The sequence below is a fragment of the Dasypus novemcinctus genome, chromosome 6 (assembly GCF_030445035.2).
Source record: "Dasypus novemcinctus isolate mDasNov1 chromosome 6, mDasNov1.1.hap2, whole genome shotgun sequence".
NCBI lineage: Eukaryota > Metazoa > Chordata > Mammalia > Cingulata > Dasypodidae > Dasypus > Dasypus novemcinctus.
This window is the reverse complement of record NC_080678.1, coordinates 58,106,492-58,132,981: the sequence shown is the minus strand read 5'-3', so window position 1 is coordinate 58,132,981 and position 26,490 is coordinate 58,106,492. Positions and strand designations below refer to the sequence as shown.

At 37.1% G+C, this 26,490-nt stretch overlaps 1 protein-coding gene across 4 annotated transcripts in view; it reads left to right on the top strand.

Annotated features, from left to right (window-relative positions):
• The window catches only part of A1CF (APOBEC1 complementation factor), an 86,343-nt gene that overhangs the window by 34,922 nt on the left and 24,931 nt on the right, over positions 1 to 26,490 (top strand). For 3 of the 4 annotated variants that reach the window (XM_004462395.4, XM_004462394.4, XM_058298871.2), the window contains 4 exons: positions 9,944 to 10,078; positions 11,863 to 11,993; positions 16,515 to 16,753; positions 25,511 to 25,675. In XM_004462395.4, the coding sequence (XP_004462452.1) occupies positions 9,944 to 10,078; positions 11,863 to 11,993; positions 16,515 to 16,753; positions 25,511 to 25,675 (670 nt within the window). The remainder of the gene's footprint in view (positions 1 to 9,943; positions 10,079 to 11,862; positions 11,994 to 16,514; positions 16,754 to 25,510; positions 25,676 to 26,490) is intronic. The other variant, XM_071215797.1, reaches the window with a different exon arrangement.

Below are 26,490 nucleotides of genomic sequence, written 5' to 3'. Positions count from 1 at the left end.
GGAGGTCCGAGGTTCAAACCCCGGGCCTCCTTGACCCGTGTGGAGCTGGCCCATGCGCAGTGCTGATGCGCGCAAGGAGTGCCCTGCCACGCAAGGGTGTCCCCCGCGTGGGGGGAGCCCCACGCGCAAGGAGTGCGCCCGTGAGGAAAGCCGCCCAGCGTGAAAAGAAAGAGCAGCCTGCCCAGGAATGGCGCCGCCCACACTTCCCATGCCGCTGACGACAACAGAAGCGGACAAAGAAACAAGACGCAGCAAATAGACACCAAGAACAGACAACCAGGGGAGGGGAGGGGAATTAAATAAATAAATAAATCTTTAAAAAAAAACAAGTAAAGAAAAAAAAATTATTCTAGATCATGGTAAGTGCCATGGAGGTCATAAACCAGGTTGTGTGACAGAGAACAGCAGGGGCAAGATGACAAGCTGAGACTTACAGAATGAGAGCAAACGACCTTGCAAGGAGCCAAAGAGGAAACCGTTTCCCTGGCAGAGTTGATCACTCGGGCAAGATTCCTTAGCCAAAATGTTTGTAAAAGCGTAACACCTTTGAACAGTAAAGACATTAGTGTGCTTTCATTTCAAAGATTCAGTGATATTACAAAGGAAAAATGAAAGATATAAGTGGGCTTCATCCTTCCCTCCCTCATTTGATCAGCCATGAGCCTGGTTTCCTGGGAAACCTTGTTTGTTCCCTCAAACAAGAAACAAAATAATGCTTAATTTCCATCCCTCAAATCATGGATCCATAATTGTAATCACTTTTAACTCTGATTTCCATGCATATTCCCTTGTATGAAGTTTCAATGTAACTACGTATTTAATGCTAATTTGTTCAATTAATCAACAAATACATACAGGCCAGAAACTAAAAGGGATGGTGGTTGACCAAAATAAATCTGATTAGAAAAACACCCCTCTTCTAAGAGTATCTTGTGTTAAGTTATCTTTCCCCTCTCTCTGGTTTGGGGTAATGCTCTTTGGTAATTTTAATTGGGTATTTCTCAAATTGGTCTTTGTCTACAAATAACACAATAAAAGTAAGTATCTTTAAGAACCAGAGTTGACCAACTGGCTTCATCTAGACTGACTCAGAGAGAAGCAAAGGGCAAAACACTGGAGCCCTGACATTCTTTTCCAACCACTGCAAAAAAATCCTGAGTACAGAAATAGGAATTTGACTTCATAGTCAAATATAACTCCTGAGTTCTGCTCTTCCTTTTATTGCCTATTCCCACCACCTGCTCATGCCCCTGCTATCCAAGGATGAAGTTCCTTTACAAAGAACACCAATACCAATTTTTAAATAGGTAGAAATAAGCATGAGAACAGGATGGGACCAGTAGATCATCACAGGCATGTGTTTCTCCAAGCTTTACACCTGCACCACCCACAGGCCAACTTTATTTTAAAGCTCAGAAGTCTTACTTCTACTAGTCAGACATACATGGTGTGGGGAACTCCAAGTGCAGGAGCAGTTCTATGACTCCTTTGGTGGAAACAACAAGTGCCCAATATACGATGGGAACTTCTGCACACCAAGAAACAGAAATGAGTCCCAGAAGCTATTTACAAACAGCAATAAATTTTTCTTCAAATAATCTACTAAAGCATTGGTTATATATGAGGTCTACGCAACTTTGCATTATGATGCACAAGACGTTTTCTATTTTATTAGCTTAAATACTGGCCCAAATATGTGCAAGCATGGCTAGGTCTTTTGGATCTTGGAGTCTACTTGCAGGTGACTTCAGATTTTGGTTTTTTAACACTACCTGTTTGGTTTGGTTTTTTTAATACAGATCAGTAACCAAAAATAAGTGACTCTTCATCATTAGGACCTACAAGCTGATCACTATCAGGCTCAAAGACAGCTTTCAAACACAGCAAGGCAAAGAAGAAAAAGTGCAGTAATGGATCTGTATAGGACTTGGCAGTGTGATCTTTAATAACATGTAGCCAAAGTTCAGGGCAGAGAGCTGAGAAGATGTTAAATGGTATATTGACAGGGAGTTAAGTATCACTGAGTCACGTAGTGAGAGGATTATTCAACTTTCAATTCTCTTTTAAGCTTTCTGATAAGGAAAGTTCATTGTTGCAGATAGTCTTAAACACCCATTCAGGCCCTGCCAATCTTTTTTAACAAAGAGAACATGACTAGGGCTCAGAGCTTTTAGTGGATAACAGTCTACCTAGAATGTGATTATGCTTTCCTTCTTTTATAATTGTTTTTATGATTACCTTCCACTTCTAGGAAGTAATATTGATTCCAATTGTGAGAACAATATATATTTTCCTTTTTACTCAGGTTTCTTTAAGTAAAAAAGTGAATCAATGCAAGAAAAATCATTAAGTAATAAAATATGTGTCAAGTAGATATGAAATTGGAGGTACACTGATTTTTAAGATTCCAACAGCATTCCCGTAAAGCTTCCTCTTGGCTAACTCGTAAACCATAAAATATTTTCCCACATTTAAATATGCTGTTAAAGTCAGTATCCCTTTCACAAGTATCCTAACACCCTCACAGGGCCTTTGCAATTATCTAGTCAACAGTCAACCCCATTCCTTTACAGATGTAGAAATTAAAGTCTGAAAGGATTCAGTACTTTGCCAAGGCACTTGGCTTGTCAGAAATTAAAATCCATATGGGTGTAGTAAAGAAAACAATGACAGTATAAAATTTCTCACATGCCCAAAGCAAGTGCATAAAATGAGATTATGCCTGACATCTGCTGAACTAATAAAGAATAAGAAAGCAATTACCCACATTAAATATTTTTTATTATGTCTTTATCAGAATATAGATAGTTGTGCATAATTTAACCAGGTCACTAGGTACTGTCACACTATAGAAAATATTATAGATTCACCTTAAAAAGGCAAATTACATCTGTAAATAAATAAAAGTTGGATAGGCCTATTGAATAAATTATACACTCCAAAAAGATAAAAACCCAAAGTAGATGGAGGAATCACAAAACCTTTCACCTACTTAATTTTGGGATGGACTTCGGAGGTTCCTGTCATTGGAATAGGGTGGTAAGGTGCACAACATGAGCCAGAAGCGAGCAGGAGTACAACAACCCTTGGCCTCTAAAAAGGAATGCAGCTTTGGAGTCCATCATTATGTGAACTTTGTAAACAAAGAGTCTTAGAAGTAGTAGGCATTTGACTTGTTTTCATGTAGAAAAAATGAACACATACAGAAAATATTTTCTGATTTCTACTTTTGAGAAAGGATATTCTTGAATTTAACATTCCAATGAATTGGCCAAAATGTAAATTACAAAAAACTTTAAATGTGCAAGTTATTTTTCAAAGTCTGTTTGCTTTTGAATACTTTCAAAAATAGAGACAGTAAATTTCTAAGGGTAGTATGCCACACACAATCCTCAAAGAGAACGGGAAAATAGTTAAAGATGGTATTATTAAATTAACCAGTTTCACAGTATAAATTGATTCTGCCTCCACAAGACAACTACTTAAAATGAAATTCATGACTATTTTCCTAGGCAGTAGGCCTTCAATAGTCAGCCTTCCAAAGTGAAGTAGGGATATGATTCATAATTTGCTAGTAGTTGTTTCCACAGGAGAAGGATAGCAAACATTTTTTTTTTACTAGAGAAGTTGTGGATTTACAGTAGAGTCATGCATAAATTAGAGGACTCACATATACCACCCTATTATTAACACCTTGCCTTGGTTTGGTACATTTGTTACAACTGATGAAAGCACATTTTTATAATTGTGCTATTAACTACAGTCCATGGTTTAACTTAGGTTTTTCACTGTTTACGTAGCACTTTCATGGATTTTTAAAAAATTCTATTCTATTTATATGAATACAACCTAACAATTCTACTTTTAACCACATTCAGATATATATTTCAATGCTGTTAATTAACATATCTTTAGATCAAATGTGAGTCCTTGTGAATATTGAAACAAATGGATAAATTTTCAAGAACCAGAAGCCATTTTCATCTTTCTTCATGATTTTTGCTATAGACACATGCCACCAGTAATATTTATTTAGAACCCATTAAATCCACTCACTATTTCTATTCAAGTTTTCATAACTAAACTTTTTCTCATTTATTTAAATGGAAAAACCACCAATTTTATGTGACAATTACATTTTTTTCTAATGAACATTAAAATAAATGCATAACTTTTCAAATAAAAGAATATTTGCCCATAGACTACCCAATGTCAGCTCATTGTACACATTTTCAGAAACATTAGTTTGTATGATAAAGTTAAATTAACATTTGAGTATTTTTTTTCCTGCCCTACCTATTTCTCTCTTTGTTTCTAAGGCTATTTCCATATTTTCACAAATTTTAATACCTTATTATTTTAATTTATATGTCACAATTGTTATATCCTTTTTACTTTTAGAAGAATGATATCTACCATTCATATGACACATACCTAGCAAGGATTATGGAAAACAGTGAGAATAATGCCAAATTCTAGAGTATGTTTTAAACAGATTCTGCTTTATAGAAATTCCCAATGTAAAATAGATTTTTACTAACATGAAGTGAAGGTAAACAAACTAAATGCACAAAATGGATAATTGCCTCTTATTAGAATTAATGAAATGAATATTCTCTATCACTGTTTATTATGCTCAGGCAACAAAAACTTGGTAAGCAGACCAAAGACAAAATCCCTCCTAGGAGGATCCTTTTGATACATCTTTCTCAAGGCCCCTTAGATTTACCTGGAACCCTATCATATAATGAGAAACTTGGTATATAGGTGGAAAGTAATAGAAACAATGTCAAATTTAATAAAGACTTTTATTTGGTCTCACAAATCAGTAACTGGGAAAATATAGTTTAAATTCATGAACTGCAATAGATATAGTCCAGAGAGATGTTCTCAACTCATGGGCATTAATTCTAAGAACAGTCTGCAGGAGTTCAGCCAGAGCCCTGTCTGTGCCCACTGCTCTGCGTGTGGCCCTGGTGACAGGCAAACTTGTGAAGTGTAGAAATGCCAAAAAAGCATGTAGAATGGCCAGCACTGGAGCAAACAGGAGCAAAAATAAATGCAAACTCAGTCGATTGGAAAATGGATAGAAGACCATCTGAAAGCAGTTTAATAAGGAAAAGTACCAGTCTCTTCCCTCATGGAGAGAAAATAACAAAGAGAACCACAGAGATGATTAGAGATTTAGAATATAAAATTTCCAAACAGGCATTAAAGGAACTGAAAGTACCACTCAAGAGACTGACTGAGGGTTCATTAATGAAAGCCCTTCCAGTTTATGAATGTGCTTATTTATGGGGGAAGACCACCACCTGGTCTCCAGGTTTAGTGAAGTTGAACAGGGTGAGGTAGGTGTAACATGCAATATGTAAAATTATGAAGAAAAGTCTTCACAACTTTTGAACAGTATATATGCCCTAATGGCCACAAAAGCAGGATTTATGGGACCTTATTCTAGTGGGTTTTTTTTTGCAATAAATTAAACTTGTATGACTTTAGAAAAGTCACATAATCTCTCTGGACTTAGTTTTCTCAACTGTAAAATGGGCATATTGGGCTAATAAAAGAGCCAAAGAAAATTTGTATAATGATTACAAGTATGGGCTTGGGATTTAAAATTTTTCTCTGTCACTTAACTGATTGAGTGACTTTGAACACATTCTGTGCCTTAGTTTCCTCATCTATAAGATGGGAGTAATAACAGCATCCACATAGGTTTGTTGAGAGGATTCACTAAGTAAATATATGTAAAGCACTTAACACTGTGCCTCACTCAGTTAGGATTAGCTGTTTTTATTGCTGCTGTTATTTTGTGCAAGTAACAGAAGCTAACTCTGGCTGATTATGCAGAAAAAGAGTTTATCAAATGGGTATTGGTTCAAGGACTTTGTGTTTAGAGAACTAGTTTCAAGGCTAAGATTTTAGGAGAAAACCCAAAACCACATCACAGATCTGGCATAAGAAAGTGTGTCTACTATCATGGAGTGCTCAACACTAAAGTTTGCAAGATTGCCATTTTTCACCAGAATTCAGTTTTACTTTACTATAACCTTGACTGTCCCAGATAGAAGGGAGCTGAAAAGGTATCTGATATTTTTAACTCCTATAGAAGGCAGTTTTTGCACAGATTCCCCAGATTTCTAAAATGTTCAACTGCTAAGTGACCAAAATGAACTCGGTCCCTCCAACCTTCATACTAAGACTTATTGCTTGGAATTATTTACTGAAGAAGGTTGTGTAAACCAAGGTCGAGAAGATGGTATACATAATCTCTTGAAGACCTATGGCTTTTTTATAAAGGGCTTGAAATATCTGTGATGGAGGAATTTCTAAATACTCTTGACATATGAACTGAGTTACTGGGTAAGCTCAGGATCCATTATTTAAATTAAAGCCACTGGATTTATAGTTATAATTGGGTCCACAGCTTTTAATTTACATAGTTGAAGGTTTTCACCTACATATATGTATCCTAAAGAAAGAAAATAGTTTCCATTCTTCAAATGAAAAAAAGTCCCTGGAATTTAATAAACATTTTCTCATGGAAAATAAAAATCTATATTCCTTCTCTCTGAACTATTAATACATGTGTGTTGCTTGGGAGAATGTATTCCAGGAGAACATTAGCCAGGAGGGGAAAGAGCAGTTATAACTGGACTTTATCTATTTTAAACTCTATAACTATAAAAATAGTGCCTGAAATACCAGCAGTCTAATACTCAACTGTCCTTTCCAAATAATGGAAGCTATTCTAACCCCATGACTAATGACCCCAGTGCCTTAAATTGTCTTCAGTTGGCCTGGACCTCTGCTACTGATGTATTCCAAGCTGGTGGGTGGTTCACAGAGCAAATTGCCTCCAGTGTATGCACTTGGTGATCTCTGAACTAGTAAGCCTCTTTGCTATCCCGAAATGTTTCTTAAGAATTTTTTTCAAGTGTCCATAGAAACCACCAAAAGATAATTAATAAGGTTTCCTACCCATTTATTTGGGTTCGTGAGTAGATGACTCCTTCCAAATACTTGATGTGCACAAAATTGTTTGGTTGGTGATATTTTAACAATTACAGAAAGAAAGTTTAAGGGAAGGTAAGAATAAAAGGTCAATCTGCTGGTTGCATATTTAATTTCATGCAATTAGACAAAGCTTGTCAAATCAGAATTTCTGTAATAACCACTTTACCTAATTTGAAATGAAACTTTGGTTCTCTCAAGCTGAAGGATAAAAATGCTCTCAAATTTATACAAAATGTATTCCAATAATGTATTGAATATTATATCTCCTAACATTTAAGATATACAGAAATGTACTCAGAGACACTATCATGACCCAAATGGAGAGAGTTGGCCCAGAGAGGTAGATGGTGGTTTGACCATAGAAATATGCCTCTCTGCAAGAAATAGATGTGAAATATGTTCTATCCAAATTTTTGGGTAATGAAATGATTGGAAATTAGAAAGAATTTTAAATGCAACAGGGAATTTTCTATTTAACAGCAGGGTCTCTTTTTTTCTACAAAGTAAGGAGTATTTTAATGTATGCATTTGTACTAAGTGACTATGCTTCCATATATCAAGGTAGCAAAGTATAGGGATTATTAAGGCGATCCCAGACTCTGAAGCCAGTCTGCCTGGGTTCAAATCCTGACTCCTTTAGTTCCTAACCATATAACCTGGCATGTTTCTGAATTTCTCTGACCCTCAGTTTCTTCTTCTGTAAAATGGGGATAATAGTCCTGAACCATGGCACTCTTATGAAGATTAGAACATTATCAGGCATGTAATAATACTAGCTAAGTTGTTTGTTAAATAAAGGTTAAATACCTGTAATGTCTCTGGAAATATCAAATTTTTATTCTTAAGAAATTCTTGGGTAAGATATAGGCCACTGAATACAAGTTATTCTCCTATAAAATAAAACATTTTATTTCTCAGATTGCTCAGTGATACAAAATTTTTACTACTGGGTAATCCTATAAAAATATCCTTACAAAAATCCTGTAAGAAAGAAAAACACAAGAACTCTTAAGGCAAGAATGTAAATATTTCGTAAGATAAACGTACCCAGTTTCTTTAAGTAACAAGTTATTGAGGCAAGGTAGAACATCTGATATCTTCTTTTTAGCCTAATTTTTTATTACCTTTTTTAAATATACATAGATCACACAAAATTATATCTTTTTATTATTATTATTTGAAGCAACATGATATAAATCATTAGAAATAAAAAAGTGAATTATGACAACAGGCCTCATTTAAATAACGTGATCCAAAGCACCTTTGTGTTAACATCATAAATAAAATAATAGAAGCTAGCAGATGTTGCTTAAGTGGTTGACACCTGCTTCCCATGTACAAGGTCCCAGGTTCAAACCCTGGTACCTCCTAAAATGAACAAATAAACAAACAACAACAACAAAAAAAAAACAATTCTTATTGAGGAGCAGATGTAGCTCAGTGGTTGAGTGTCTGCTTACCATGTACAAGGTCCTGGGTTCAATCCCTAGTACCTCCTAAAAAAATAGTAATAATAATTATAATAAAGACTCAAGTTGATATACTCTATATAAAGATTCAACAGTAATACTACATATGATTCCACCTTGCTTTTAAATAACAAATAACTGTCTTACAAAACAATGTCTTTAAGCAACTAACACGTCATAAAAATATACATGGAAAACTATTTGGAAAGGCAGACAAAATTTTCATAGTAACCACTTTTAAGAATGGTAGGGTTAGGCATTGGGGAATTTTTCTTTTTACCTAATCCCTTACTATACTATGTTTTTCTGCTGGCAATGTGTATCAGTTTATAGTATAAAACTTTTTAAAACAGCAATTTTGGAAGTTACTAATGAATACTGGTGTTTGGTCCCCTTATATTTTCCTTTCATCAAAAAATTACAACAAAATACAATGACGATGAGCTCCAGCTGTGCTTAGGTGTGGTGTAATTTGTTTGCCTTTACCCAGCAAACTAATAGTTTCAGATCCACACCAATAGATTAGGCCCAGACTTCACTTTGGGACCCCTAAAGTTACTTTTTGGTCTTTAATCCCTAGAAATAATAAAGATGGTTAGCACTGCAGAGAAGCACCAATGCTATTTCTCTACCCCAAAAGGACATTACATTTACCCTAGCTTTGTTAGGATAAAAGAAAAAAAAATCCATTTGGACTGACAGCAGCATTGCTCTCATACAGAAATTCAGCATTAGTCAATACCACTCACCATCTTGTCAGCTTTGGAAACAGATTTAAATCCCTCACTGGCTATCCCCCAAATTAGCCAGTCTACTCCTTCAAATGCTAATCCTCATAATGTTTCTATTTAGGGGCCACCTCGCATTGCTTGGCATATGGAACAATCTAAATCTAAGGAGCCAAGAAGGAAATTAATAACTATTGACTATATAACACATGCCAAGAGCTGTGCTGTACATATTTTATGCATTATCTTCTTTAATCAAAATCTGAATTTTATTAATACATCAGAAAACTGAGGTTCAGAGAGGTTCAGTCATTTGATCAAGTCCCCATAGCTAGTGAGTGATGGAACCAAGCTGTCCAGCTCCAGAACTCATTCACCATGCAGCCTTCAACGCGAAATGAGAGCCCCTGATTCAAATCAGTCAGCTATTTTGATGATCAGGGTTTGGTGACTTTGTATGATAGGAGAAAAAAAAATCATTTATATTTGTTCTAACACTTTACATGTTTTCATGATGTTTATCTCAAGCAATTCTCTGAAGCACAGAGAATAGTATTAAAATCTAAATAAAAGAGACTTAATTTTTATCCTCTGACCAGTCAACTACAATTACTCACCAATGATAAATTATCATAAAATGATTTTGAAAATTAACCAAGGAAATCAAACTAAAAATTCTATAATTTTCTTCTCTCCCTCACACACCCACATCCCACCCTGGATTTGCAGGAAAATGGACAAAGAAAATATGGTGGCCCTCCACCTGGTTGGGATGCTGCACCCCCAGAAAGGGGATGTGAAATTTTTATTGGAAAACTTCCCCGAGATCTTTTTGAAGATGAACTTATACCATTATGTGAAAAGGTGAGTCCAAGAGTAAAAATAATTTTATCTTTCCAGGGAAAATAGTACTCTCTCTTCACTTTGCTTTCACTCTCATTCTTCTTGTCAATGGCCATCTAATTGCCATTTCTCAATCATGGACAAAGTTAAAAGCTTCTGAACTGTTAGTAATTGTCCCCTTATTATCCTGGCCGGAATCAGCTCTTTGTTCTGTTATTGACAGCTTAAACTGCCATTGTTAATGACTTTCAAATCTATATCTTGTTCCCAGTCTCTCCACTGACATGGCCATCGTGCAAACTCAGTGTGTCTATCAATCTAGAATAACACTACAACAACCTGGCTAAAATAAGGTATTGCTCAAATTTGACATTTTAATATGGCTTTATAAAATGCAACACTTTCACATAAAAAGAATGTGTATGTTTGTCATGATTCAAACACATGCTGATACATATTAATCCAAAATGAAATTTTCTTCTACACGTCTGAATTTCTCTTCTGCTGTAATGAATCGACAAAATTAAGAATGTGACTTCTCTAAGTCAGTATATATTTATTAAGGAATACATTTTCTCAGTTTTAATTCCAGATGATATTTTGTTATTAAACCTAAAGTTAAAAGGAAATAACATTGGAATTTATTTTCAATAATTTATCAAGTGGTTTTGAGCAACCTAGAAAATTTAATAAAAATAGAAGCTTAGTTATTTCTTTCCCTAAAAGCCAAAATAATTGTGTGTATATATATACATACATATATTTCCAGACATACATATGTATACACACTTATATATATGTAACTTAGCCTCAAATTCAGAATCACTCCCTATGTTGTATGTACAATCTCATTTGACATGTGGATAAATTATGAGACCTGAAAATGGGCATCAAGAAATACCTCAAACATAGAGATATTGAACGTTTTCCTAAAGAGCCTGGAAAAAATAAGCACCCAATACTGAACACCTCAGTGTTGGGTGAGACTGAGCTAAGGGGTCATCACCCACTGAGGTGATATCATGCACTCAAAGACCTCTTCTGTCTGCACATGCCCCTCATGTTTGGGCCACCCTTCCTTACAGCAGCCAGAAATAATAAATTGCTGGGCCTGAATTGCTAAAAAAGAGTTGAGGTGAGGGAAGGGAGGGGACTATGAGCCAGTAGAGGAGGTGTGGCTAGGGTGATAAAGTATGTGTCCTCTTACAATGGAAAGGCCTGACCCTGTGTCACTTGTGTGAAGACTAGCACTTATCTTCAAGCCTACAGAGTGAGGAAGTGACAAGGATCTGCAGATCATCTTCTGTAACACATCTTCTGTGCTCACTTTGATATCATGGTGAAGGGAGAAAACAACAACAACAGACAAAAAAATTAGTTTAGCAAGGTTCCAAGTGACCATTCCTTGTTTCTGTTCTAAACATCAGTGGATAAAATATGACCAAGTAAAGAAAAAACTTTGGAGACTTCAGAGGTTAGAATCTATCAAGAAATTATACTTCCCATGGCAAATGTATTTTCAGGTCCCTAAGTCATTGAATGAATTCCCAGATAATTGTATGCAAAAGGTCATTAGTTCTGTCAAAACATATTCTATTAACTCTGGCTGAAATGCCAGTTGTACATATTTTCCTAATTAAGCTTGCTTTTTCCCATGAGTCAGATAACTGATCTGAACCCAGAATGAAAACCACTCTACATGAGATACAAATAACAGGAGGCAGACTTTAGAAAACATGGTGTGTATGTGAGTGTTTGGAAGTACAGATGTGTAAATATGAATTTTCTCTCTCTGTTACTTACAGATTGGTAAAATTTATGAAATGAGAATGATGATGGATTTTAATGGCAACAATAGAGGATATGCTTTTGTAACATTCTCAAATAAACAAGAAGCCAAGAATGCAATCAAGCAACTTAATAATTATGAAATTAGGTAAGATCCAGCTCTTGTAGATTAAAAGGGAATAGATAATACACTTGTATCTATTTTAGCCAAGCCAAAAAGAAAATAGGTTAGTTCTTTCCCTTAGTAAAAATCAATTCCATTAAATATTTATTTAATGTAAACACTATAGAAGGCGCCAAGCTTAGTTCTGCAAAATGTTCAAAGTACTAAATTCATTATTTATCCATTACTTAAATATGTTCTGGACACTGTTCAAAATGCTGGAAATATATCAAGGAACATCTCCCTATCTTCATAGCAAAGAAATTAACACACAAGATTATTTAAAAGAAAATGAAAAAAATAAAACTGTGCAATGGGATACAGCTGTGTGAAGTGATGGAATGAAAAATAACATTTTCTGTGGTATGGAAGTTTGATCTGATACTTGCTTGAAAAGAGTCAGTGATGACAGTCACACCTCGGGGAAGATTATTCCAGAGAAAGGGAGTACAGCAAGTGCGAAGGCCCAAAAATGACAACAAGCTTGATGTAGCTGGGAGACAGAAAGAATATCAACATGGCTGCAACAGAATAAAGAGAGGAAGGTTGAAGGTAGTGCAGTTGGAAAGCCTTCTATGCCATAATAAAGAATTCATATTTTATTCAAGTAAAAGGGGGAAATCATAGGAGGGAGGATTTCATTTAGATCTATAGCTTTAAAAGGTCTATTATAATATTCTTTCATCAGTTGTAACAAAGGTACTACAGGAATACAAAATGTTAAAAATGGGCAAAGGTATATGGGAACTCTTTATTTTCTGCATTACCTTTCTGTAAACCTACAACTTATCTAAAAAGAAAAAATAAAAATAAAATTTTAAAAAGCAAAGATAATGCTATCTGCTGGGTACAGAATGGACTAGTATGAAGACTAAAAGAGGGAAGGGGAAGCCTTGTAGTCTAGACTGAGGCAGAGATAATGGTGGTTGGACAAGGAAGTTAGTAGTAGAAGTAGTGGAAAGGGACCAGATTTGGAACATAATTTAGAGATTGGTTTGTCAAAACTTGCTAAATATTGGATTTGAAGCATGAGGGAAAGAGAAGATTCAGAGTTGTCATCTAGAACTTTCACCTAAGTACTTGCAGATGTGGCAGTGTCATTAACAGAAAAGACTGAGAGCATTGCAGGAAACCCATACAGAGCTCTGTTTGGGGCATTTTACATTTGAGATGCACCTTAGACATGCCATGGAAAATATTGAGAGTTGTGGGCTCTCTGATTCTGAAGTCAGGAGAGGGGTCATAGTTGGACATATACATTTGGGTATCAGACAAGGATAGATAGAATTCAAAACCATGGAGCTGGATGTAGGTGCCGGGGCACTAATGGTGCTGTGCCATCAGAAACCAATTTTTATAAACACGAAATAGGGATAGCTTCATGAAACTTCTTGATTTATAAAACTTTCTCTTGGAAAAAGAAATGTCAGAAATCCTTTCTTAAAGGAAGCCCTTGGAGGAAGATTAGTACAGCAGTCAAAAGCAATAGCTTTGGAGCTAGACAGGTTTCCCTTGAGTACAAACAAGTGACAAGCTCTCTGAGCCTCAGTTTCTGCATTTGTAAAGTAGAGACAATAATACCCATTTCATAGGTATTATTGTAGGGATACTATAAAAATTTCAAAACATATTTGAGCTATTCTATATTAGCATATTTCATCAATTCTAAAATGCACTTTTTCACAACTATTTCCTTTTTGAAGTAGAACTGCATCTTAAAATTGATGGTGCCTGAACTTTATGATTTCAGGGATTGGAAAGTCCCCTGATCCTTGGTCTTATAAGGATTATTCCTCAAATGGCTTTTGAGTTGAGATGGATGTCAAATTGATTATGCAAGGAATCAACAGGGTGTGTCATATGTACTTAACACATTGCTACACAGTGGAGCCTGTCAACTCTTTTTGAAAATAGATAGTGTATGAATAATGAATACAATTAATCCCTCATGGTCCTGATAAGTAACAGTGTCCTCTCTGAGTCTCAGTTTCTTCATCTATAAAATAGAGATAAAAATATGCCTACCTCATAGGAGTGTTATGAAAAATAAATGAGATAATGCACATAAAGTTCAGTACTTGACACATATCAGGCACCCTATAAATGTCTGCTGAGAGTGAGGGTAGTGGCGATATGGGAAAGGGAGCAAGAAAAATAACAGAAAATTTGTAAAGAGAAAGTTTTTGTCCAAGATCCTAGTTGAAGTTCAGGTTGGATGTCAGGAACAAAATGAAAGCACAGAGAAACTTTGAAAATTAGGTGGTGGAATAAATGGAACATGAAATAGAGGTCCCAGAGTCAACCTCACCCACTTCCCCTTCTCCTTGGACCAGTCCTGCTGGAGAGAGAACCTTGAAGAAAGGAAAAAGTCTTCAATTTCCTTTTAGCCACAGCTTCTCAGGGAATTAAGACTTATCACAAGGCTCTTTTTATCCAGAAAAGAGGGAAGTGGGTATAGCTAGGGGTTGAGTGCCTGCACCTCAGTGGTTGAGTGCCTGATTCGCATGTACAAGGTCCTAGGTTCAATCCCTGGTACCTTCTTAAAAAATAAAAATAAAATAAAATAAAAAACAGAAAAAAACACCTATTATCCTACACTTTATGAAATATTCACTGAGCATCACCTAAATGCCTGGCTTTCAGAGATGGTAAAGCCATGCCTCAGCTTCTGAAATATGTTTCTTTTTCCCAAGTAATTTTGAGAAGGGAACCTGACAAACCACACAAAAGAGTGGATATGGAAACTCTAGGATCCCCCTGCTGTTAACTCATACCTTACTATAAAAACTAATGTAATTTCTAAATAACCTTGGAAGAGAGATTTTTTTTAAAAAGTTAAAACACCAAAAGATCACTTCATCAATTTTTCTCTCCCAAAAAATGACATACCTGGGACAATGTTTACCAGGCTGCATCTTTGGCAGGTCTGATAAATGCACCTGTGTTCTTCAGCAAAGCACAGAACATATCTAGAGAAATAGCCCAGTCCTGGTCACTGCCACAAAACCCAACACCAATAGTTCCAAGGAGTCAGACCAATCTCCCACTCATCTAGTTGAGAGTCTTCATACATAATTAATAAGTACTTATTAATAAGGGCACTTTTCCAACTTGTAATAACTGGGTTATTACAAAATTTATTCCAGCCTAATACACAACATATAGAAAACCTCAAAAGGCAAAAGCAATAAAAGTTAAAACCATTCCTCCATAATCCCATTACTCAATGATACTCATTATGTTGACATTTTATTGTTGATCTATCCAGACTTTTCTATACATTTTGAATCATAATTGCTTTCTCACGAACTTATTTTACAACCTGTTTTTAAACACAGCAGCATATTGTAATTATTTTTCCAACTAGTAACTATTCTTCTACATTACCATTTCTAATGACTGCAGAACATTCTATAGTATAAATGCCCATCTTTTATTTACCAGTGATTCTCAGCCAAGAACATTACTGTCCACTCTAAGGGGCAATTAGAAAGATGAGGAGAGAGTTTTGGGTGACCTGGGAGGGATCAGTGACTATTAATGGGCATTGTATTCTACAGTATACAATGAGGAAATATCCAGCTCCAAAGCCAGTAGCTCCTCATTTGAGATGTATTAAATCAGTTCTTTCTTGTGGGAGATTTTTCTCATTTCCAATTTGAAGGACGTTATAAACAATATAGCAATGATCATCCTTCTCTATAATCTTGGTGCTCATCTCTATTTCCTTAAGATGCATTCCTAGAAGGGGCATTATTTGGTCAAGAGTTAAACACACTTTTGATACATATTGTCAAATACCGTCCAGAAAAGTTTAAACAATATGCACTCTTGCTGATAAAACTGTACTTCAACTTGTTAATAAGCAACACAATACTGTGGGAGAAACAGAGACTGAGAGCTCAGAGGCCAGTTTCATCCCCTAAAATCTAAATAATCTTAAGAAAGTCACTTAATTTCTTGAAGTCTCAAGGTCTTTATCTTTAAAATTGAAATAACACCTTTTGTGCCCATTTCACAGGCTCCCTCTGTAAGTCAAAAAAGAAAATATGTAATAATCTGTTCAAATATAAGAGACTATTTATTATAGCAATCACATCAGAACAGCTTTTCTTTAGAGTTGAAAAAAAAAAGGGTTCACCAGGGGTTGCTAACTCAAACACCTCCGGGGTCACAGGCAGATGACAGGAGTAAAGCCAACTGGGTACTAAGGCTGTGGCACCTGGCCTCAGTATTGGAGAGGCATTGAGGAGTAGTAGGGATTGAAGATCCACATGGATCCACATCTTGACTAAAGAGAGCAGATGCTACTCAGCTTCAGACAACTTTTTTTCCTGGGAAAATGCAGAGCCAATGTTGACAGATTTTGTTTAAAAAGAATCCATAATTCCCCAAACATTCAAAATCTAATGCCATATCTGGCCCAGGGCCATACATTTTTAAACTCTGTCTTAAACCTGAATCATACAAGTATCTCACCAACTGAAATGCTTGCCGGTTTTGCAGAAATGGGCGTCTCTTGGGGGTTTGTGCCAGTGTGGACAACTGCCGATTGTTTATTGGAGGAATCCCAAAAACCAAAAAGAGAGAAGAAATCTTATTGGAGATGAAAAAGGTCACCGAAGGAGTCATCGATGTCATTGTCTACCCAAGTGCTGCAGATAAAACCAAAAACCGGGGCTTTGCCTTCGTGGAGTATGAGAGCCACAGAGCGGCCGCCATGGCCCGCAGGAAACTGCTACCAGGTTTGTAAATCCTTCCTTCCCCTCGGTGCTTCATCCTCGCTACTCCAGCCTGCCACCCGCAGGCAGGTTTGCTCATTAGCACAGAAAACAAATGCTTGTCCTTTTTTTTCCCTTGTATATCTTTGATTTTGTTATAGAATTATACTGTATTTTAAACTCTTTATTCTTTTTATCCATCCATCTCACAATTGATCCTCTTAAAATTAAATATATAATTTACATATGACAATTTAAATACATCAAATTAAATATATCAATTTAAAAGGATTTAAGAATCCTCAAAATTAAATACATCAATCAGTTTTTTTATATAGAGATTTTATTGTTAAGCTTATTTGAAATAGAGCACTTTACTTATTACAATGTAGAAATGATAAACCTGCAAGTGATACATTATCCCAGTGACAAATGTACTTTTATGATGACTCCCTAGTGATTAATAGCATCTGTCTAATTTGGGGCTGAGAAATAATATCTGTTCTCAGAAAGGCACCCATGTTAGGTGCTCCATTGGCAGTGTAGGTCCCATTTGGGCAATAATCCATCCTTTCCTGAGTTTAAAGGCAGTGTCTTTCAAAACTCAAGGCAAGACACTGCCTCAGCCAGTACCAGGCCTTTCACTCAGATCAACTTAGGAAAAATTGTTTTAAAGTTCTCCACTCATTCTCAAATGTTCACTAAAAAGTACAAAAGGTATTAAAGTGAGTTAAAATTAAAATGATAAGGGGATTTAAAAAATGATAGTCTGGGCACATTGGAACTACCTCTTCTCCAGAACATTATGGGAGCATCACTGGAATTAAACACAAAGCAACAACAAAAACACTGAGATTTTTGTTGCCCTGTACATGTTCTTTAAAACAAAGCAAACTGGTAGAAATAGACTTAACTCTAACTCTCGAAATTTTCAAAATTGGAAGATGGCTTCTGGGCTTAGGGAAATGTTTAAATAATAATTTCAGCTTAAAGGAAAAAAATATGAATTAACTCCAAAAAATGCTGGATCTAGCAAAGAGGTAGATATTTTTTATGTTGAAACTTTCATGTGCTGCTTCTTCCTTCTTCTTACCCATAGTTATGTCGTCTAACTCACAGGTCCATAGAATAACTAAAACTCCTCATGGGGCATGCCTAGTCTCTTGGCCACCCAGACTTAACATTTTGCTATCCTCTTCAACTCCTCTGTCCCTTCAATGTCAACAATTTGGTTGAAAAGTCTCTGTTTCCAACCTGCTCTTGGGCCACCATTGTAGACTAAATATATATTCTTAGCCTTAGGTTATTTTTTTTCAAAGTCTTCTAATGCTTCTCCCAGTTCTACTCTATCTTTGATGCACGCCACTCTCAGCCCTCTACCTGGTCCAACCTGTACATTAGCACCAGACTAATGTTTCCAGAATATTAATATCATGTCATCTTTTTCAAAAAGTTCTTACAAACAGTAGCAATTCAATATCTATCTGCTGACAGACTGAATGACATAACTCACTAGCTCTGAGAGGTCAAAACATGTTTAAAAATATTCACCGGCTTCTTGCTGCATCTGAGATAAAGGCTACATATCTAAGTTTGGTGTCCAAGGCCTTTTATTCATGGACCCAATCCTTGGCAACCTTATTTTCTACTTTCTATTCCCTAATAAAAACCCTTCTTTTCTATTAGGGCAGACCGCAATGTACTAGGCACCACCGTGCTCATCTCTGTCTCCTTTACTTCTAATGCTGCATCCCCTACTACAAAGACCTGCCCTCCTCTCTGCTCACACTTGACCTTGGAGCCCCCGCCCAGCCACCACCTCCTTGAGAAACCCACAGTCAATATTCCAGTCCACACTGATCACTTCCCTCCCTCTACTTAGGACCACTCATTTTCTATGAATACAGATATGTACAATCATTTTGGGAGTGGGGAGGATGACAACTGCAGAGGATCCAGAATGGGAGAAAGACCTATTTCAGAGTCCAAAGAGCCACATTTCCTAGAGAGTTGAATCTTCTATAAGCCTCCCCATCTCTTCAAAATACGTAGCATCCTGGTTCACACAGAGAACTTCTGTCTTTACCTGAGTCAAACTGACAGCTGATGTGGTCGGGAGGGCTGAGTATTTGAACCTCAGAAATTTCAAACACTTTTTAGGCTTCCACCTAAGGCCTTAACTTTTCCCTGTGGGTTTCCTGTCCAGGACCTAGCAATACAGAGTCTATCTCATGCTCCCCATCTTCTTCATGATCTGAGGAAACTCATCATACCTATGGCCCTTTGAGTTGAGCTCAGTTGTGCTTCAATCATGTATTTCATCAGACTGCCTCATCAGCAAATTAGCTAGCTGGGACACCTGGTGAATGAGCTAGTCAGAGAAAATGATTTTATTTTTTTACTTTTAATTTTAATTTTTAAAGATTTAGATTACATAAAAAATATAGGGGATTCCCATGTGCCCCACCCTTCCCCCTCCCACACTTTCCCATATTAACAATGTCTTTCATTAGTGTGGTATATTTGTTACAATTGAACACATCTTAAAGTATTGCTACTAACCATGGACTGTAGTTTACATTATAGTGTACACTCTGCCCCTCACAATTTTGTAGGTTATGATGAAATATATAATGGCCTGTATTCATCATTACGATGTCATGCAGGATAAATCCAATGTCCTGAAAATGCCCCCATTTTATACCTCTTCTTCCTTCTCTGCCCCTCAGAACTTCTGGTGGCCACTGCCTTTATATCAATGATAGAAGTTCTTCCATTGCCAGGATAACAATAAGTCTATAATAGAATAATAATAAGTCTACTTTAATCTATCGTTCATTCCCCAATCTTGAGGATTTTTGGATGCTGATGCCCACTCTGTTTCTAACTGAGAGGGGGCCTAGGTCCCATAGGGCAGATGGATAGAAGCTATCTTGCTTGCATTTACAGGCACACTCTGTTCTTTGGGATGGGCGTTGTCTATAATCATCTCCTTCTTAGCTGTCCTTCTTGAATCCATTTAACAGGAGAGTAGGTATTACAACTCTTCTGAGATTCAGGACTCAACTGGCACGTGAACAGACCAAAGATTTAATCTCTGAGACATATATTTAACAAGCATAGTGCTAATATAGGTTCAAATAAAAGGGGTAAAAGAGTTATGTGTAGGGAAACTATAAATGAGTCTAACTCTGTTACACTGGGGAACAGAAATTCCAGAGTAAGGTCTACTGACGGGAAACCAGATACTTGAGCTTGTCTGTCCTGCTTATAGTATCTGAATATCTCTAGAGGCCCTGGGAGCCCTACTGTTTGGGGCACTGTTTACCGTGGCAATCAATGAGATCCTGCTGAGATTGCATCGTGAAATCTCTGGAATGACCTCCTGGCTCACTTTGGAATCTCTTAGCCATAAAAACTCATCTGTATTTAATAATTCCCCTTTTGGTCAAGGTCTTTTTCCAGATGCATTGCTAGTTGGTGCTTGGTAATACTCCCTCAGTGCCAGGGAGTCTCATCCCCGGGAACCATTCTCATGCTGGGGGGAAGGTAATATGTTTATATGCTGAGCTTTGTTTAAAGAGAGACCACATTTGAGCTATAAGGAGACTTTCAGGAGATAACTCTTAGGCAATATATAATACTAGGCTAAGTTTCAATTTCATAAGAAAAGCTTTCATAAATACAATCATCAATATCAAGGGCCTGACATAATGGTCTCTCTTCCTTCACTAGGCACTGCCCTTGTACTCAGGGGATTCTTGCTACTCTATTAGAGAACGTAGCAGGACTCCCCAGGACGGGAATTCAGTATTCTTTCGGTTACTGTGTGGGTCTCCACCCACCACGGCGACATCCATGAACACTTGAAGAAATTCATATGCCTTAGAGGCATGCCTCAGGTGCACCCATCCCTATCCATCCCCCCTTCACCAACACCCCACCCTAGAAATCCTCCCCTGCCACTGTTGTGACCCTTCTGTGATACAAAATCTCTCCAAAAACAAAGCCAACAAAAGAACCAAATAAAATTAATAAGAAAATGATATAAGAATAGTTCTAAAAATAAATAAAATACAAATTTTTTTAAAAATTGAAAATAATATTAAAAATTTTTATACATTGTGTCTTTCAGCACTGTAAGATCTCTTGTCTTATATAGACAGTAACAATTTCTTCTGTATATTCCCTCAGTGTCTTATTTTTCCATTGTATCTTCAAAGAAGCTTTAGCTTACAGAAAAGTCACATAGAAAATACAGGGGATACCCATATACCCCATGCCCTCCCCCTTTTCCACTCTCCCCTATTAATAACAATTTACATGTGGATGGTACAATTGATGTACAAATATTGAAGCATTGCTATTAACCATGGTCAATGGGTTACATTATGGCTTACATTTTGAACCATATACTTTTTAGGTTTTGATGAAATTTAAAATGACCTTCATCTGTTATTGCAAGAACAATTCTAATGCCTTAAAAATGCCCTATGCTCCATCTATTCCATTCTTCCCTACCCCTCTCCTTGGAACATATGGTAACCTCTAAGTTTCAATTTTTGAAAATAAGATTCGTAGTTACTTGCAGTAATATTGAGGGTTTAACATATTGGTCTGTTTTCTTTTATCGGGTACTGTCTGTGTTCTCAAGGAATTCTTGTCCCTCTAATTGAGAACACAGCAGGACTCCCCAGGATGGGACTTTAATATTTTCTTGTTTATTGTGTGGGTCTCCATCCAATGGGATAACACCCTATGACAAGATGAACACTTTCATATTCCATAGAAGCCTGCCCCAGGTGGGCCCTATCACTTGTGGGGGGCGGGGGGAGTTGGGTTGGACTATCCATGGAACTGGGAGGAGGGGTGGAAGAAGGAGCAGGTGAACTCTGGGGATCAGCAGGTCTGTGATTAAAACTACAATACTGGGAATGTTCTTTTGGCAAATACGGTAGACGAGGGTTACTGACATAGGGCATCAGGTGGAGCAGTTTCATCTATAATGAAACCTGAGCACAAAATCTAATACCCACTTGAACCATTCTAACTATTATTTCACTGTATAATCATCAACAAAGGATTTTGGTCATTTTCAACCCTTTGGAAAGCCCAACTTTAAAGAACGAGAGGACCTTTAAGAACCATGATAGACAAGAACCCCTTCTTAATTGATCCAGACTTGGAGACAAAGAAAACTGTTGTCTAAAGTGATATAATTACTCTCCAGCCCTGGCCTCCACTGTTAGTAGCTGTCAGCTCTCCTTTGACATCTTTGCTGACCTATGTATGGAACACAGGTGTTGCATCCAACTCAGAGGCCATCAAAGCTTTGTACAGATGCTCTGAAAAAGAAAGAAACCATTGTAACAGGACTTAAGCATTTATGTCACACTTAGGTTCTCATACTCTGACACAATGGTTTTCAAATTTAGCTTGCATCAAATTCATGAAGAAGTCTTGTTAATATATACAACTGATTCCCGATTCAGTAGGATTGGGATGGATTCTGAGAATTTACCTACCAAGTTCCCAGAGAATGCTGCTGTTGCTCAAGGACCACAAATTTGAGAACCAGTGATCTGAATATTGTCCATGCTGAGTCAATGAGAGTCACTAGGGGAGGTTTTAAACACTACCAGGACCCAAACACAACCTCTGACCAATTGAATCTGCTTCTCTAGGGTGGACAGTGAGGGCACTGTTGTTTGTAGTGCTCTAGATGATTTTATTAAACAGCCAAGTTTTGTTTTCCATGACTAGGTCTATCAGCTAATGACAAAGGGCATTCAGCTGAATGGAAAGTGAACACCCAAACATGGGGAAATCTAAAGTACCTAGCCATTGTGCTCAAAGAGCATATATTCTAAGGAAATTAGATATACAAGAAAGTAGACAAAAATATCAAAAGCAGAGTGAATTACTGAACCAATAATTTAAAAATGATAAACTAAGTCCTTCATATGTATCATCTCCTCTTGTCTTTACAACAATCCTATTAAGTAGGTATTATTATTCCATTTTTAAAGATGAGGAAATTGATGTCTAGAAAGCTTACATTTCCTAACCAGGATTACTGATCCAATATTTGAACACGTTTGACTTCAAGCCTCATGTTCTCAAATCACTCTGCAACATTGACTTCCACCAGAGGCCTTCATGGGGATATTTGTGGAAACCACTGCTTCATATACTTCCTCTCATTTTTTCTGTCCACCCTAGCCTTCTGCAGCTCTTCAGGCCCAGGGAAGGCCTACCATAGATGCAGACTGGTAAGGCAAGTCAATGGGATAGAGCTGTGGTTCTCAACTTTGGCTCTATGTTAACTAAGGAACTTTTAAAAATCCTGAGGTCCAGACCACATATCTCAGAATAGAGGTGAGTGGGGGCAGTGGTGAGCTGGTAAATCTTTAGATGGTTCTCTGGGGACATCAAAAATCCTGATGTCCAGGATTTTTGTAGCATTTGCTGGTTTCTGTGTTATAAATAGTCACACTGTGGCTGATTGCAAGCTACCAACATGATGTAGACTGGTTCATAAAATTCTGAAAATTTAACAGTCTATTCTGGCAAGCCAATAGGGGATGGCTTCAGTAAACCATTGGGTAAAGCCCAGACTTCAGGCTTTTTCAAAGCTCTACCAGGTGATTAAAGTGTGAAGCCAAGTGTGAGAACCCCGGACTCTAGGAAAACAGAGTTACCTGGATTAGGTATCTTGGAATAAAAGGCAAATAGCACAAGCAATTGTTTTAGTTTCCTTGGCAACTCAAACAAATATCATACAATGGTCGGCTTAAACAAAGGAATTTTTTGCTCACGGTTTTCATGCTAAGAGAAAGTCCAAATTGAGGTGTCATCAAGCAGTGTTTTCTTCCTGAAGACTGGCTTTGTGGGACTGGCTGCCAATGATCCTTGGTCCTGGACTCCTCTGTCACATAGAAATGCACAAGTGCAGGCTTTCCTGGCCTCTCCCTTCTCTTCCATATTCTGTTGATATTCAGTCTCTGGTTGCTCTCTCTGGTGTTCTCTCTTGTGTGTGAATTTCATTCTGTTTGTAAAGCACTTCAGTAAAAGGATTAAGACCTACCCTGATTGGGTTGGCCACACTTCAACTGAAGTAACTTCATCAAAAAGACCTACTTTGGGAGATGTGGCTCAAGCAGTTGGGCACCTGCCTCCCACATGGGAGGTCTTGGGTTAGGTCCCTGGTGCCTCCTAAAAACAAAAGAAACAAACAAACAAACAAACAAACAAAACAACTCAGGGGACCTGATGTAGCTCAGTGATTGGGCACTGACTTCCCACATACAAAGTCCTGGGCTCATTCCCCAGCCCTCATAACATAAAAAACAAAACGAAACAAAAAAAGCAAATCCTACTTACTACGAGTTCATACCCACCAGAATGGATTAATTTTAAGAACGTGTTTGTCTGGGGTGCATACAGCACCAAAGCACCACAGCAGTGTAAAACCTAGAAGGGAAGGGAAGAAAAGGAAGGGGAAAAGAATGAAAAGAAGAGAGAAATGTTGCTGGGAATCAATGAAGAACAAATTAGCCACTGCCTGGAGGAGGAGGATCTGGCCTGTCCAGAATAGCGCATCTGTTTATTCTTCATTTGTGTTTTAGAATGCCAGTGCCACAGATGGTTTCACTGACTGCTTCTCAATGAATCAAAAGATTCATTTTGATTGAAAATAATTTCCTTCCATATATAATAATTAAGAAACTAAACTCTTACCAATATTGAGGATTGCTGATTTTGTTCTCTCAAGCTCTTTATTGCATCCAGGACATAACTTGTTCTCATTTGACTAATAAAAAACCAATAAGATTCCCAGTCAAATCGAGAGCTTGAGTTGACCATCACCCTCCCTTCATCATCTCATCATGAATAAGCACTGTGTAGGAGTACAGGAGCTGAGTCACACAAAGCAAAGTGGAGAGTTTGTGAAGTATAACAGCTGGGCAAATTATCCTCTCTAAAGCTCATTTTCTTTTCTGTAAAATTGAGAAAATTTGTAATTCTGTAAAATGGAAAATATATAGTATGGTACAAGATACTCAATATATTATAATTACAGGAATTCAAAAATACATTTTGACATGGATAGGAGGAGTTAAATCCTCATCATATACTCTTCCATTGTGCTTCACCTGTCTTCTTAATTTGGATGCTTTTTTCCAGATTCCCAGGTTGCCCATTTTCTGACAGAGAGAGAATGAGAAGGGAGCACATTTGGTCTGAACTCTGAGCAGGTGTGACAAAGAGAGCACATCAAGGGCTGCCTGGGCCCTGCTCACCCTTCCCCAAGTACCATTATTTTTGACTTCTTAGTAGTGGTGTCTGACCAATGTAAAAATACAGATTCCAACAGCAGCAGTCACACTTCCTCATGACCCTTTTAGTGTTTCATAAAGTCAGACTCTATGTCTAAGCCTTAAATCCATTATTTCCCTTTTTCTCCTTCTGCCATCTCACTTTCAACCCTGTGAGAGCTGTCCCAACACCCACACGTACCCACTGCTACCACTACAAACTACATCCTGATTCCTGTTATACTTCACAGTTTTAATCAGCCACTAGTCACACAGAACTCCCTTCTAACTTACTCTTAAATTTATTCTGAATGTCTCTTAAGATCAATAATCACCTCCTTTAATACTGGTTGTCTTGCTCAGGCAAGACTTCAAGGATCAGTTCAATTTAAAAGGCCATCAGGATGAACTAAGACAGTGTTGTATTGATTTCTTCAATCATGCTTGTGATCACTTTCAACAGGAAGAATTCAGTTGTGGGGACATCCTATTGCAGTGGACTGGGCAGAGCCAGAAGTAGAAGTTGATGAAGACACAATGTCTTCAGTGAAAATCCTATATGTAAGAAATCTTATGCTCTCTACCTCTGAGGAGATGATTGAGAGGGAATTCAACAACATTAAACCAGGTAGGATATATCAAAATGTACTTTAAAAGCTCAAATAATTGAGCTGTTATAAATAGGATAGTTTAATATGTATCATTAAATAGAATAGCTTTTATGTTTATCTTCCTCATAATTGCATGCAGAATACTCAAATTGTAACCCAGTTTTTGGATGTGACAATAAGGATGTACAGTCCTACCATATTCATCATTATAATATTACATTTAACTGTGTGATTATTTAGTAGATACATATCTCTTTCTCTAAACTGTAAGTTCCATGAGGTCTTTTTTGCTTCCAATATCTCTTTTGTCCCTGTCTCTGTGCCTCGGGCATAGTTAATACATAATAAATACTTATTGAATTAATGAATGCAGGCCCATAAATTTAGGTCTAATGCAGGATTTCTCAACTCAGCACTATTGACATTAGGGATCAGTTAATTCTTGGTTGTGGGGACCTGTTCTGTGAACTGTAGGATGTTTAGTAGCATCCCTGGCCTCTCCCACTAGATGCCAATAGGACCCCCCAAGTTGCAACAATCAAAACTGTCTCTCGGCCTTGTCATATGTTCAGGGGCGGGGAAAGGGGGGGCGCGTAACATTGCTCTAGTTGAGAACTATTAGCCCACTGGAATAGAGTTGTGACTTTAAGTATATAAGTAAGGAGGTGACAATTGATTCTAGGAAACTCAGTTGAGTGGAGAAGAAATGTAAGGAAGAAAGGGAAAGTAGAGGGGCATAATTAGTTGCTATTTGTCAATACGTTTTAGTATCATTTATAGGCCATAAATTAATTTATTATCTCTTTTTTCTCCATATGGTAACTACTATACT